We start from the raw sequence: 16,265 nt of genomic DNA, 5'->3' as shown, positions 1-16,265 counted from the left end.
TGTGTTGTGTAGCAGGCTCTGTCTCACTGTGACCGGCTGTTCTGCCTATAATAGAAATCTGATGTTCTGTATCTATATAAGGTCTCCATCTACACAGACAGTTATCGTAATGCTATTCTGTCAAACTAAAGCAAAATTTGGGGGCGCCATCATGAAAGCAAAAAATATACATTTCTCCCTTTTGCTTTCTGATTTTTACTCAAAGAAGAATACATGACAAGTGATTTACAGAGCAGATATGTAGCTATAGCAGACAAAGAAAGCAATTTAATTTCAGTGGCACGATTATAGCATTGTTAGACTCACGATGGACAGAAAAAAGAAAGTATAATCAAAATCGATATTGCAGAACGAGAAATGTCAGAGACCTCTGAGTGGAAGAATATTACAAAGAAGGACATCTAGGTCAGATGACTGTATTTGTTCCAGCAGATGAGGATCATGTTTGGGTGTTCAAACTGATACTTGGGCCATGTCCGATATTTTGGCCGACGTTGTGATTTCGTAGATACATCAGTGTCAGTGTCCTGTATTACGCCTGCTGAGAGAATGAATTGTGAGTTGCGTAAATTCTCACCTTTCAGGGTCATCAAATGCTTCATTCCTGATGACCAGAGCTGATCTGAGGATGAAGGAACGAAGAGAAACAAAATGACACGAGAGAAAAGAATCATTTGTTCAGTCTGGTCAGCACTGGAGGTCTGCACAAATTTTCTATAACACACCAAACACTGAAACCCTCCGACTGCTTGTTTGTTGGAAGGTGGATGACTTGGTTAGCAGCGTCGCCTGCTTCCACTCTTTGTGTTAAGGCCTGGGGCCGCTTTCACAAAGATAAACTTTGACTATAGCTTAAATTAGACTTCAGATAGCCATCTAAATTCATCCATTGCACAAAGCTGTCTAGTTCTTGACTAAGTGATTTCTTGCCCTGATTTCTGAGTAAATTACAACGTATTTCAAACTAAAATACATGGCTGACCGAGCAACCCTGTCAAACTAAACAAAATCCAACAAAGAGTGTAACAATACAAAGACTTCCAATTGCATAAAATCTAAACGCAGTGCAGACCTGCAGCAGAGCTGAGAGGCTGTGGCTTCTTAATGTGGCTGAACGACTTCTGCTAACTCGTCAATCATCAACAAAAATGACTGGCAATGTCCTCACTGCTGTATATTTCCAAAGGTTTACAAGATCTCTCTTCTTTCTTATTGCTTGCTCCGCAACATTGTTTATTCTTGTGAAACTGTCTAACTTGCATCAGACTAATCAGAGAGCAACATTAGGACTGGCCTAACAATACTGACCAGTCTAAAATATCTTTGTGAAACTGGTGGACGCATCTCTCTACTGGCCAGACAGAAATCTTCTCATATGACTCAGGAAACAAGAGGATTTAAATAAATGTTGGCGTGCTCCTTTAACGTGCAAGTGGCAACTAAAAAGTTCTGTTTTCTTCATCCACACTACAACCAGAGGCTGCTGTTTTCAGTGGAAAAGATGTTTCCGGTTCAGTGTGGACATGATCTTACTCATCTTTGTCTTCGACTTTCAGGAAGTCGTGTCCCTCCCAGCTTCCTGCTGTTCCTTCAACTGGATGATACCGAATTTCCAACTCAATATAGATCTACAGAGAGAGAAAGCGATATCATCCAACATCAGTAATCTTTTATACAGTGGTGGAAGAAGTATTCAGATCCTTTACTTAAGTAAAAGCACTAACAACACACTGTGAAAATACTCCACTACAAGTAATAGTCCTGCATTCAAAACCTTACTTAAGTAAAATATTATCAACAAAATTTACGTATTTAAGTGTCAAAAGTAAAAGTACTCATTCTGTAGTAAAATGGTCCCTGTTTGTGTTTTACTATATCTGATGTTTCTGGATTAATATCACTGCTGCATTAATGTGTTTGTTGCATTTTACTGCTGTAGATGTTTACGGTTGAGTTATTTTAACTATTTTCTAAACTGTTGGGAAGTTTAATCTACAGCTGTAGTCTACAACTGTCCTGTGAGAACCACTTATCTCTAAAAAGTTTTCATGAGCTCAGAAAAACAGCCCTGTTTTCAGCTTTGTGACGATACACTTTCCAGCTGATCCAAGGAGGTTTTTAAATAGTTTATTTGTCTTAAGAAGTAGGAGAATTTTCTCAACCCATAAAGGAAACACTTCAAAACCTCAAAAATATTTGGAGATACATGGGTTTCACTGGATAGGAAGGGTATGAAAAATTGTAATCTGCAAAGTAACTAAAGCTGTCAGACAAATGTAGTGCAGTAAAAAGTACAATATTTGCCTCTGAGATGTAGAGGAGTAGAAGTGTAAAGTAGCATAAAAAGGAAAGTACTCAGTTACATTCCACCACTGCTCTTACACCAAAGAGTGTGTGTGTTTGTGTGTCCTTACATCAGTCAGGCTGTAGTTAGCATCTGTGAGCGGTTCCCGTAGCAACAGCCTCCCCGCAGTAACAACATGCTGGAGACTGACAACAAGCTTACCGAGGAGTCTACACACACACACACACACACACACACACACACTCAATTTTTAATATGACTAATACAAAAACAACATGTGTTTGTGTGTATGTACTTTCTGTGTGTGTGTGTGTTACCTGTTGGAGAAGACTTTACTGCAGTTGTAAACACTGATGGACAAAACTTCGTCTGTGATCACTTTACCATAGTGAGGCCAACGGAAATGCTGCTCACACACACACACACACACACACACACACACACACACACACACACACACAGGTTACTTCATTTGTTCATTTATGCTCTGAAATTACCTAAAAAAAGAAAAACAAGTAAAAACTCAAACAACTCAAATAAGTTTTGATCATAAAAGTTCATTCTTAACCAAAATAATGTGCATTCAAAAGTCCAGTTTTGTTGCTTTTACTGAGCTTTCAGCCATATCTCACAGCCTTCTTCAGCAAAAGTGTCATTAAATGGTCCTCAGTCACATTATAACAGACGGTCGTATATGAGGGGAGATGGTAACTCCTCAAAGATGGCCTCCGATGTCGAATGTGAATGCCCTCCTTGATCTTTTTCTCCTGGTTGATGACCTTTGACCTCTCCCATATAAACCTCTCATGAAATTTAACTGAGGTCAAAGTAAACACACACACACACATTGCTCAAAGACGGCCAACACACTGAGATACAGGCGCTGTATTTACGTTAATATCAGGCAAACTGCTAACTGCTAACAAATTAGATCAAGAAGGAAGTCTCAGTCTTGACACTGGACCATTAATCACCATGTGCTAGGTTTATGCGCACAACACACACACACACACCTGGTCACACCTGAAGAACAAACACCAGCGTGACTCAGTAGCTGCACAGAGAAACACAACTCAGATACTCAGTACAGTGTTCACGTCATACAGAGGTTACTGTAATTACATTATCTCACCTGTCAGCAATGTTTATGTCAACAAAAAGGTTGTGATGTAGTGAAGCAGGTGGAGGTTGCGGTTCAACAAATATTTCCCCCCTTTGTAAAATCACATATGTTTATTTTCAGGAGAACCTCAAACTCAGAACCACAGGGTCTCCTGATCATTGAGACAAACTGTAGAGATCATAACGTTGAAATGTTTCATGTTTTCATGGCTCTAAACACTACAGCACCCATGAGACTCAGTGGCTGTTTCTATGGAGATGCCTCCATTCAGAGCTCTGAAATCAAAGTAATTTATCCAATTACTTCTGCAAAGCTCAACCTGTAACTTCAACACATCGAACTGAAGTAAAACCAGAACTCCCAGGTTCTGTTTCAGAAGTAAGAAAACTTCATTCAAAATCACACTGACATTTTTAATAATAACACAAATTACAAAAAATCCAGCCCAACAACACAACCTTACTCAACAGTTTGTTATGTGGTTCACTTCATATGTCTAGACAGGGATGGTACATTCAGAGAAGTCCACCGGCGATGTGTCTCTGTGGTTGGCAAAGTCAGTCCACCATTTTGATCCACACTGAAATATCTCAGCAACTACTGGACGGATTGAACTTTGTTTCAGACGTTCATGATCCCCAGACGATGAATCCCAATGTCTTTGGTGATCCCCTGACTTTACCTCTAGTGCCACCAGCAAGCAGCAGTTTTCACTTATCTTGTGAGATATTTCAACAGTCTGATGGATTTCCATGAAATTTGCTACACACATGTCCCCCTTCTGGATGAATTGGTAATGACTTTGTTGATCCCTCCACTTTTCATCTGCTGTAGTCTTGTTTAACAAGACTAGGACTGTGTCCAAAATCACTCCCTGTTTACTATATAGTGCCGCGTGTCTGACGGAACAGATACACTTCTGTTTTAATCAATCCAGCTGTCTACACAGACTGCGTAATGGCTGCGTTTTTACGTATCCAGTCTATTTTTCCATTTTACGTGCAGTTATTGTGTGTAAACACAGATAGAGGACAGAACCTGCTGCTGCTCTGCTAACGTGCTGCTTTCACTACGCAGGCTGTGTAGATGTTGACTAAAGAGTCTACAGCCACGCTAGCAGCTCTGTGAGGCTGCACTTTGGCACAGCACTGCTTTCAGCTAAATGCTAACATCAGCATGCTAACATGTTCACAATGACAATGCTGACGTTTAGCAGGTATAATGTTTACAATGTTCACCATCTTAGTTTAGTGCTGTTAGCACTAAACACCAAGTACAGCTGAGGCTGATGGGAAGGTCGTTAGTTTTGCAGGTATTATTACAGTTTATCCTCTGAGGACCATGAATGTCTGAACCAAATTTCATGGCAATACATCAAATAGTTATTGAGACATTTCAGTCTGGACCAAAGTGGTGGACCGACCGACCGACATTGCCATCCATAGAGCCATGCCACTAGTGTGGCAATTCCTACGTAGAAATGATTAATTAGAGAGCATGACTTTTTGTTTGTGGACACAGTAGAGTGCAGTAGAATTAAATAGAATCACGTCAACTGTAGGTGTGTGTGTGTGTGTGTGTGTTGAAGGAGCGGCTGTGTGTGTGTTCTGTAGGAGTGGTACAGTTTCCTATCAGCTCCATTAAAATAGTTTCAATCTGAAGCAGACAAACAGCTGCAGCTACCTGCTGTAACACACACACACACACACACACACACACACACACACGACAAATACGATCAAGGTCACGTGATCTGAAATCTCAGCGGCTCATCGTCCTCGCAGCTTCTTCTACCTGAACTGAACTGTAAACTTCACACTGACACCAGAAGAAGGTCACTGATCTCCTGAGAGCTGAACTTGTTGTGTAAAAACTGTTTTTACTTTGTATTCATGGACAGAAGTTGGTGTTTCTCCCATTCACTTCAATACAGTCTTATGACAGCAGCACCTAGTGGACACTAGAGGAACTGACTGGTTATAATGACGACATCATCGCCCTGTTCTGTGCTCTGATTGGTCTGAATGTGTCCACAGTGGACAGATCAGATCTGCGATGCGGTTTACTGACCTCGTTGAAGATGGCCAGGTTCTCACACTGCAGGACTCTGGTTTTATGGGTGAAACCTGGAGGACAGACAGACAGTTGGACAAGTGACCATAGCAACAGTGTTAGCAGCTAACTGGCTGGTGAAACTGGATTAAACTGAGTACAAACACACTTTAAAACATGGAGAATTTGGAGAGAGGGCACAGTAAGCCAAGAAGAGAGAGAGACTTGTTTCTATCACAAGGAACTTTGCCAGGAGACCAAAAACCTTTTGAGGAATTTTACTGGTGTTTCAAAGAAGAAGGGACTAAATTTAGGGTCCGTCCCAATACCCACACTTGTGGAGCAGTTTAGTTTGCGTTCATGTGCTGCGAGGTAAGGGTGTCCCATGTCAGAAAAATGCCAACATACAGTAGACTTGACCCACACTGGAAGAAGTACTCAGATCTTTTACTTAAGTAAAAGTAGTAATACCACAGTGTAGAAATACTCTGTTACAAGTAAAAATCCACATTTTACTTAAGTAAAAGTACAAAAGTATTAGCATCAAAATATGCTTAAAGTAGCAAAAGTACTCATTTTGCAGAGTGGCCCATTTCAGAATAATAAATAACAGTAAATTAGGCTATATTATGATTATTGATACATTCATGTGTACATCACAGGTGGTAAATGTGGGGCCAATCTTAATCTATTTATTTATCATTTATATATATATATATATATATATATATATATATATATATATATATATATATAGACATTTCCTGAGCACGTCATCTGTTGGGACGTGCTCAGGGAATGTCTCAGGCAATGGGGAACAGAGGAAGACGTGCTGGAGGAAGGACCATCATGGGAGGACAAACCCCTACACGGGATGTACCACCGAACATAACTGAAGTGGCTGATATCAAGAAATCCTACCAATGGCTAGAGCGGGCCGGACTAAAGGACAGCACAGAGGCACTCATCATGGCTGCACAGGAGCAGGCTCTGAGCACCAGAGCAATAGAGGCCCAGATCTACCACACCAGACAAGACCCAAGGTGTAGGCTGTGCAAAGAGGCCCCTGAGACAATCCAGCACATAACTGCAGGGTGTAAGATGCTGGCAGGAAAAGCATACATGGAGCGCCATAACCAAGTAGCTGGCATAGTGTACAGGAACATCTGCACTGAGTATGGACTGGAAACCCCAAGTCAAAGTGGGAAACACCTCCAAAGGTGGTAGCCGAGCCAAGATCCTGTGGGACTTCCAGATCCAGACTGACAGAATGGTAATGGCGAACCAGCCTGACATCGTGGTGGTGGACAAACAGCAGAGGAAAGCCGTTGTGGTTGACGTGGCGATACCAAGCGATGGCAACATCAGCCTGGAAGGTGAAGGCAACAGTGGTGCCCGTAGTATCATAATGTATTTGTTGATTATATTTTGTAGCATTAATCTGAATCTGGAAAGTAACTAAAGTTATCAAATAAATGTAATGGAGTAAAAAGTATAAAATTTGCCTCTGACATGTAGTGGAGTGGAAGTATAAAGTAGCATAAAATGGAAATACTCAAGTAAAGTACAAGTACCTCAAAATTTTACTTAAGTAAAAGTATTTACTTACTTTCCACCACCACACACTTGTTACACAATTTTCCTAACACTGCTTCAAAGTGGTATTCAGAGGTTAAGTGTATCCCACAACTCACCACAGCACCAACAACTGGACGACACCAGTCCAGCTGATAAGCTGGTTTTTGGAGCAACAATAATTAACAGACATGAAGAAGTTGTTGTTTATGACATTTTAGATTCAGCGTGAATATTATTATTAATGTCCAAACACTACGTAGTTATTATGGCAGAACCTCTGCAGATGGTCAACACTTAATATCAAACATCTTTTTATGATCATAATCATATTTATTTCAGCACCATTTGCACTCAGCACTAATTGTCTTACTGTTTACAAATGTTACTGTTGTGTTTTGTACTTTAAAAAATAAATATATCTACATGCACGTAGTAGAATGTTTGTTGTCCTTGTTTTTAGCTGTATTTACTATATCATTGAGAGTAACACCAGTCATCAACATAAATGATTTTGATTCTTGAACTGATAATATCCTTTCAATCAATTATTTCACATCCTTTAATCAGTGATTTTGAGATGTGTTCCTTCCTTTAAAAGTTTATCAGACAGAAAACTTTCAAAATAATATAAATAATATGTTGTCTCTGTTAAGTGCAATACAGGCTTCTAGAGAACTCAAGTGAATTACTAACTGTATTACTCTGAATGTGCGTTTTTTACCATCATCTAACTATGATAATATGTTGATGATCCTACTTATTTGTTCATTTATTAAATAAAACCAACAAAGATATATGATATGAGCTCAATACAGCCATGTACTTGTATTTGTGTGAGCAATAGAAAGTCCTCTTTAACCAGTGAGCTCTGATAAAACTCCACAGGCTTGTCTTAAAGGACAGGTTAACGTGTTTTCAAGTCTGTCTTTAAAACATGACATGTGCCCATGTGAACACTGAAACAGTTTTTGCTTCTTGTGATCATCCCTCCTGTTCATACTGGGCCTCAACATGCTTCCAGTGGAAGTGATGGGGGACAAAATCTACAGCCCTCGTTCTGTGGGAAATTATATTATACATATATATAAGTTTATCTCAAGTTAATATGAGGCTTCAGCAGTTTGAATTAGACAAATCAAGCGGATATTTTCCAAAGTTAATGTCTTTTTAAGTTTAAAATTCCCTCTTTGTGCTTTTCTTTGAACACTTTGCTGCTAATACTACTGTACTTATACTTAAGTACAGGACTTTAACTTTCAATGGAGCATTTTTACAGTGTGGTATTTCTACTTTTAACAGATCTGAATACTTCTTACATCGCTGTCAAACTGTCACAAAGTTGTAAGCTCACTGTTGTCTAAAGTATTGTCGCATGTTGTTGTTTTTAGGGGCCTAGAACAAACCAGGAAAACAGACAGAGACCAAGTAGTCCACATACTTTTGGCCGTAGAGTGTTGGTTCTAGTTAATATAAGGAGGCATTTTATCCATGTAGATAGACAGGTTAGCTTGTGTTACTGACCTCTGAAGCAGAGTTCGACCTTTCTGTCAGATCGTCCCGGTAGGTTGGAGATCCTCCTCAGATTCACACTGATGGACATGATGATCCGGATACCTGTTCACCTGTCTAGCTGTTCCTCTGCTCAACTGTCTACATCGTGTCTCTCTGAAGTCGTCTCATCTGTCTCGTCTTCTGTCTTCTCTCTTCAGCAGTTGGAAACTAACTGCAGTGTGATGGGAGGTACCTGTGTGTGTGTGTGTGTGTGTATAACTGTACATGGAGACTTGTTTAAGTGTGTGTGTACAGTGTGTGTGTCTGTTAGGGCAGGTCCTTGCTAATGTTTGAGAAAGCAAATAGAGTTGCTCGACTAGTTTCCTCCTTAGAAAACACACACACACACACACAGAGGTGGAAGCAGCACTCAGTTCATTCACTTCAGTAAAACAATTTAAAATTATAAGTAAAAGTTCTGCATTGAAAACCAAAAGCTACTAAGTACTGAATTAAAATGACTCTTTTCTTCATGAAGTCTAGAAATGTTTCTTTTCTGTTTGTTTTTCAAATAAAAACAACTGAGTCAGAAGCATTTAAAAATTTTCTATCCTGTGAAAACAAGAATCAAAATCAGTGGTGGAAGAAGTATCAGATTTTTACTTAAAATATACTTAATACCAAGTGTCCAACAAATAAAAGTCCTGCATTTAAAATTTTCCTTAGGTAAAAATACACAAATATCAGCATTAAAATATACTTAAAGTTCCAACATTAAACGTATTCATCATGCAGAATGGCCCATTTCAGAATAATAAATATTATATTATGTGATTATAATTACTGATGTATTAATGTGTTCATCACATTAATGTAGAAGCTGGCAAAGGTGGAGCTAATTTTAATTACTTTGTATGCTTCTGGGTGGCTACAGAATTTTTCTACTGGGATCAATAAAGCTTTATCTTAACCTTTGATAAAACATCATTTATTTTGTTTATTATATTTTGTATTATTAATCTGAATCTGCAAAGTAACTTAAGGTGTCAAATAAATGTAGTGGAGTTAAAAAGTACAATATTTAGTGGAAGTATAGAGCAGCAGAAAATGGAAATACTCAAGTAGAGTACAAGTACCTCAAAATTGTACTTAAGTAAATGTACTTCCACCACAGCAGAAAATACAACAATCTGTTAATTTACTAAGTAAATTTGAGAGCCACAAGTCGAATTATTCTAAATCTCTCCCATCTTTCTTGAATGCATCTGATGGCAACATACTGGAGTCAGTTAGTCCTGGTATTGTAGTACAGTATGATAAAAAATGTCAGATTTCTCTCTAATGTAATGCTGTTGAGTTTCTTACTAGAGTAATACATAAGAAGTTACTTAAATTTAGGCTTTAATGTTCGTATATTCAAACATTGTGTTTAACTTCTACATGAGAAAAGGATTTGAGGATCAGGACTAACTGATGAGTGTGAACACATCTCAAGTAAATTCCCCAAAATTTGGTCCATCATTTCTATCAGTAATAACATTTTACACACCAAGTTAATAGCTGAGATCTGGGAACACGATGAGAACAATAAAACAAAGTCTGACAGGTCAGGAAACACGAGCAGTCAGACGACAGAAATGAGTCAAAACTACGAAAATAAAAGGCAAGCTGTCCTTTAAACAGCAGCAGCTTTCTCCACTGAAACACAGTAAAGAAACGTTTTTTTTCTTTCCCAAAGTTGTTTTATTATTGTATTTTTAATATGTTGTTACTGGTTACAATGGTTTACTTATACTGGTTAGTTAATAGTAGTTAGTTGAATTAGTGAGCAGTGGAGCTGGCGGTCACATGGTGCTGTGGATCCACCAGTTTAACAAAGAGGATAAAAACCGTGAGCAGGACTGTGGAGCAAAGCATTGTGGGAGGTGTAGTTCATTACCAAGATAAAATTGGCAGCACTTTCTCTTGTTTTTCTCTTTTTCAAACCGCTGATTTTCGTCCCCGTGAAGGTTTGAGCTTTTACAAAACTGGGCAAACTTGCTCCTTTACTTGATGACATCACAGCACCATGTGACTATGCAGCCTGGGTTACAGTTACAATACAGCATGTTCGGCTGAAGTCAGATCAGATTTCTATAATGATTTATTTTTGATAATATTCACTTTACTTCAGTAATACGGTAATCTGTTTAAAGTGAGTAAAGTAGAGATTTTTGGCTGAAATTTCTACCATTTGAACACTTTAAACCACCGACAGCCAGACAGGGACAAACTTCACTCTACAAAATCTGCTGCAGTTTGGCATCAAAACAACATAACACAAAAAAAAATCTGAACTCATGGTCCATTTAATTAGCTTTTTCCAGAGCTTTCAAGTGCATCTCACGCTTTAACTGTTGTTTTTGTGGTTTGACAAAACCCTGCAGGTCTGTATATTTTCTATTTCCCAGAAAGTAGAGTAACCTGAAGGTGTTAATGCTTTTTGCTTGTGAATTACTGGATCCTTTTTTTTCCTCTCAATGCCTCTAAAATGTGCTCAAATAAAACAAAGCACTAGTTCATTCTTTGGTTGAATTGGTCAACTGTTGATACAGCAGATGTGTATGTTGATGTGGTAATGCGTTTGACCAGTTCAACCAACAGTATGTAGACATTACTTTGTTTAGGAGGTCACAACTATTAAGAAAACAGACAAAGATGTTATTCTCCTGAACTTTGGATGAATCCAGTCAGACTCTCTAGAAAACATCTTTATCAACGCTTTCATCCTCTCTACTTTCAGGGAAACTGATTTGAACATTTTCAAAAAATAAAAACTTTTCCGTAAACTCAGGAGATGTTTGAGAGATTAAACAAGCGGAGGAAGAAGATTGACCATCTTTTTCACCTATTTCCTGTGACTCTTGTCCCTCATGGGCTCCTGTAGGAGGCTCACAGGAGTCTGTGAGCAGGCGGCAGGTGATGGTTTCTATTGTTTTCCTGGATAGAAAAGGGGAACAAATTTGATCCAAAAACAACCCAACACACAGTCTGAAGCGGCCGACACTGTTGGCACCACAGAGGCAGACGGAGGACAAACCGCTGGAAACATAAAACACTGCTTCAAGTAAAAAAAAAAAAAAAACACACACACAACTGCTATGTTGTGACAAAATAACAAAAAAATAACTTTCTTAACTTATTAGTTTTTCCCAGAGCTTTCAACCACATCTCACAATCTCTGTTCAGGCGTCGTCACTAAGTATGAAGCTTGTGGTGGTCGTATATGACGGGGAATCCTATCCCCCCGTCTCTGTTCAAAGATGCTCTCTGGTGTTGAACGTCCTGCTTGATCTTTCTCCGGCCGTCCACTGACTCCGGTCGATGACCTTTGACCTCTCCTCAGTCGATGCTGTGACCGGTGTCGGTCTGGTATTCACAGACAGCTGATGTTTCTGCTGTCCATTCAGTCTCTTGTTGAGGGTCCTCGCTGTTTCACCGATGTAACGTTCCCCCCACAGCTGTCACATGTGATGCAATGATGATGTCATACACCACGCCAGTCAAGCAGAGATCTTAAGGTGTTCAGTGGTTATCATGTGACGACACCTGAAGAATGAATTATGCTTCAGTGGAGATAAACGTCTGCAAACCTACAAAGAGAAGTGCGTTGTGGGTAACTGTAAGCAGTGGCGGACTCAGGCTGTTTGAGGGGCAGGGGCAGAAAAAATAAAAAGGGGCACCAGCTGTATGCGGTGCGGTTTATGGCACTTAATCACGTTTTGTCCACTGGAAGGGAAGCTAGCATCACAACGACGTAGACCTGCACATCAAGCAAGGTGATTGGTTGATCGACCATCTTGTTGGGAAGCTTTCAATATTTTTTCTGTCAGAGTTTGGGCGTAGTTACATTTCAGCATAGTACTGCCACAAGTGATCTTCTAGCAGAGCATAGGAAACTAAATTCCTCCTCAAGGCACTTAACATCGTTGCCCATCATGTGATTGGCCCGTCCATTTGCAAGTCTAAAGTCTTTCACGTTCGTTTGGCAGATGCAGTGGTTTGTTTATACCGTCTCCACGGTGAAAACTGATTTATGTTTCCTGATTTCTTCTGTGTTTTCTTTACATTGTGGCTTGCTAAACGTGACACCCTCAATCTGTACATGTATAAAAGAAACGACACCCGAGTACGTTCGCTTACCTGCAGCTCGGAGAAGCATAACTCCAGTTTTTGCTGATCAAGACCGTGAGATGTGGTTGGACCGCATTCATTTAGCACTTTTTGTCATTTAAAGTGCTTTACAATTACGGTTGTAAGCTACAAAAACTAGTAATAGATTATTTTGTCACATAGACTGTTCCCAAACATGAAGAATGACCTTTCTTTGCTAAAGTTAAAACAAACTTCAGCGCTACAAATAATATGCAATACAAATATTTCAGTTTAATAAAATGGACCCTGAAAAAAAGACAAAAGTGTCCCTAAAGTGGGAAAAAAACTTTAAAAAACATGTCTTTGCTATTCTGTCATTTCTATCAACATCAACAGCAAAAGTGGTGATTTTCAGTGATTAAAAATGTGATTTAAAATTAATTTTAAATGATTCTAAGTGATTTAAAGTGGTTGCAGATGAAGCGTTGGCAGTAACTCTTTTATCAGCAGTGTATGTTAACGACATTTACTGTGGCCTTGCTGCAGCAAACATGAGATTTGACACATTTTGACTGTGTGTGTGTGTGTGTGTGTGTGTGTGTGTGTTCAGGTCATCACAGTGGGAGGAGCCATGTCAATCAGAAAAGTCAGCCTTTGATAAAGAAACAGAGCAGATGTTCAGACAGACTCTCAGAGTGATGCTGCTCAGTCATGTGGGACGCTGCGTTTGGGTCATGTGGGATGGAGCGTTATCATGGTTACGACTTCCAAACGCTCACATCACTGGACAACTACGACGGCCGCCAGTGTTCTTAATGTTACGAGTCTATACATGTTGTCAGACTGTATGCTTTATATGCAACTGCACCACCTCTAAAGTTTGCTTCACGTTCAGTCTGAACACACCTTAATGATCAGTAATCTGGGGCATGAGGTCATGTGGGAGTAAAATGTGATGAAATCAGCATTAAATCTGAAGTTTGTCACATTGAATAATCAACTTGAGGGCGCTGTGTTTGTTCACTTTTCAGATATTAACGTGTTATTTACCTACAACTTGAAAAAAGTCTCACTGGGATGCTCACAGTATTAACTTCCACATGACATGAACGCAGCATCACAACATCATGACTGAGGCGGCCATGTTGGCTCCCTGCAAACATTCAAGTTCTCTGTAGACTTTACTCCACCTCATATTCTTATTGTTCTTTTTAATTTTGTCTGCTATCGCTGCCGTGCTGAAGATGATGTTTAGTATTTAAGATTAGATCAATTGGTGCCTGTAATGCCTGAAGCTCAAGTTATACTTTTCACATCCGCATTGCAGCGAGGGTCTGCACAATAATAAATGCACACAATTTTGTCATTTGTATGTCAGATATTTGACTAACAAACATGTGAACGTCCTTGTATGTAGTATAAACAGAACCACGTGCATCCGCTGTCGGTGTCCATTTTAGGACTTTATCTGACTGCTGGATGAAGACGAGCTGTGTTCAGATGGGTACTACAGTGCTATCAGCCAAACGTTAACTACAATCATGCAGTTGGTTGATTCGGGATGAACAATTAACCGATGACGACATGATGACCTGTTTTTAATACTGACATCATGTATGGGATGTTGCAGTTGATCAGTTTTGCTGTTTTAAGGGTCAAACAGGGGTCAGCGCCATTTTAGGAAACACGGGTTAAACTTGACGGTACGAACGAGTTCTGTGTTACGAGCCAAGATGGCGGCATCAACATGTTGATCATGAACCACTGAGAGTTGAGACAGAACAGTCTGGAAACATTCAGGCTGAAGCAGCGTGCTGAGGTCACACAGGCTAAAGACCTACAGTAAGGCTATAATAAAGTTTTACGCTAAGGCTATAGTAGTAAAGCTATGATAAAGAGTATATAACATTTATGATACAATTTCCCAGCATTTAGAGCAAAAGCAAAGTGCTAAAGTATCAATACCTGATCAATAAAGCTTATCAGAGCCACACACACACACAGAGCTGGTCCATGGTGCATAGTAACATGTAAACAACCACTTACAGTGAGGCACCTGCAGCTGCAGTTCCTCTAATGTCTAATAGATGTTGCTGTGATAAAACTTTGACTCTTACTATGGCAACGATGATGGAGACAGAATGTGTGTGTGTGTGTGGCTCTGTGATTGTTAAACACATGTTTGTAAACACATGTGACCTGCATAGTTAGTGTGGAAGCAGCAGAGAGAATCAATAATCAATTATCTATACTATATTATTTTCATTCCACCTTTTCTTATTAAAGAGAAAAATCAGAAAACAAAACTGGGGATGGTTGCCTATGGCATCCTGATTGGCTGACAGCTCAATGCTGCATTGTGATTGGCTGAGATTCCATGCAACACATCAGGTTGGTCCCTGAAGGGTGGTCGACTTTGTGGGTGGTCTGATCCTGGAATGAGAGGAGGGTGGGCCTTATGCTGTATGGGTGGGTTTGGGGAGTGCACAGGTGGGGGTTTAGGCTTTGTGGGGACGGGGTTTAGGGTGTGGGGGCAGCTTTTGGTTTAGGTGGTTCCAGGCCTCTCATTTTGAAATAAGAGACCAGCTGGTTGGGAACCTCAGCGAGGACAGACTGAGCCAGAGCCGACTTGGGAGCCTGGAGAGAGAGAGACGTGATGTAAGTGCCTGTCTGGTGTCTTTAAAGGATAAGTTCGCAATATTTCAAGACTTAAAACAATAGCCGGGCCCATATGCACATTGAAACACATTTTGCTAGCTGTAGTCATTCTTCCTGTTCATACTCGCCATTAACAGAAATCTTCCTAATGTGCTTCCAATATAAGTGATGGGGGACAACATGCACAGTCCTTGTTTTTAGTGCATAAATGTATTAATCTGAAGCTTATATGAGGTTTCAGCAGTCTAATTTAGTCAAATCAATTATCAATATCTTCCAAAGTTAGTCTTTTTAGTATAAAATTCGCTCTTTGTGTTTCCCTTTTCTTCCAGAGAAAGAATGGTAACAAAACGAGGGAATTTTGCGCTAGAGAGTGTAACTTATATATTATTGATTTGTCAAACTCAGATGGGCTGACGCCTCATATTAGCTTCGGATAAACTTTTGAATATCAAGCAAGCAAAGTTTGTTTATAATAGCACCTTTCACAGACACCAGCCAGAAAGTGCTTCACAGTCAAATAAATAAAATCAAATAGAATCAAATAAATAAAACAAAGTTAAAACATAAAATAACACATGCCTGTCTGAACAGAGTCCACAGAGTCCAAAGACCTCAGGCTTATTGGGAGACTATTCCAAAGCTTAGGGGCTGCAGACTGGAAAGCACTATCTCCCCCGAGTCTTAAAACGTGTCCGAGGTACACTTAAAAACCCTGTGAATACATTTTTGCACAGAAGGAGGACTGTGCATTTTGTCCCCCATCACTTACACTGAAAGCACATTAGAAAGGGATCTTTTCATAGCCAGTATCAAGAGGAGGAATGACTACAGCAAGCAAAATGTGTTTCAATGTTCATGTGGGCACCCGACCTTTGTTTCAAGACAGGCTCAAAAAATTGTGCCCCTCCTCTAACTCCACAC

At 39.7% G+C, this 16,265-nt stretch overlaps 2 protein-coding genes across 4 annotated transcripts in view; both read right to left on the bottom strand.

Annotated features, from left to right (window-relative positions):
- Nucleotides 1-8,768, bottom strand: part of fer1l4 (fer-1 like family member 4) — a 43,014-nt gene extending 34,246 nt beyond the window's left edge. Inside the window, exons 1-6 of the mRNA XM_044173036.1 lie at nt 8,580-8,768; nt 5,499-5,554; nt 2,623-2,711; nt 2,415-2,514; nt 1,534-1,628; nt 578-622 (exon numbers count right to left, since the gene is read on the bottom strand). Coding sequence (XP_044028971.1) covers nt 578-622; nt 1,534-1,628; nt 2,415-2,514; nt 2,623-2,711; nt 5,499-5,554; nt 8,580-8,658 — 464 coding nt within the window. The 5' untranslated portion in view covers nt 8,659-8,768. The remainder of the gene's footprint in view (nt 1-577; nt 623-1,533; nt 1,629-2,414; nt 2,515-2,622; nt 2,712-5,498; nt 5,555-8,579) is intronic.
- A 1,500-nt stretch (nt 8,769-10,268) lies between these two features.
- The window catches only part of cpne1 (copine I), a 34,876-nt gene continuing 28,879 nt past the window's right edge, over nt 10,269-16,265 (bottom strand). For all 3 annotated transcript variants that reach the window (XM_044211542.1, XM_044211549.1, XM_044211556.1), the window contains exon 16: nt 10,269-15,320. In XM_044211542.1, the coding sequence (XP_044067477.1) occupies nt 15,204-15,320 (117 nt within the window). In that variant the 3' untranslated portion in view covers nt 10,269-15,203. The remainder of the gene's footprint in view (nt 15,321-16,265) is intronic.

This window comes from Siniperca chuatsi, linkage group LG2, assembly GCF_020085105.1.
Source record: "Siniperca chuatsi isolate FFG_IHB_CAS linkage group LG2, ASM2008510v1, whole genome shotgun sequence".
In the NCBI taxonomy this organism is placed as follows: domain Eukaryota; kingdom Metazoa; phylum Chordata; class Actinopteri; order Centrarchiformes; family Sinipercidae; genus Siniperca; species Siniperca chuatsi.
Note: the sequence above shows the minus strand (reverse complement) of the source record. Positions and strands in the feature narration are given on the sequence as shown.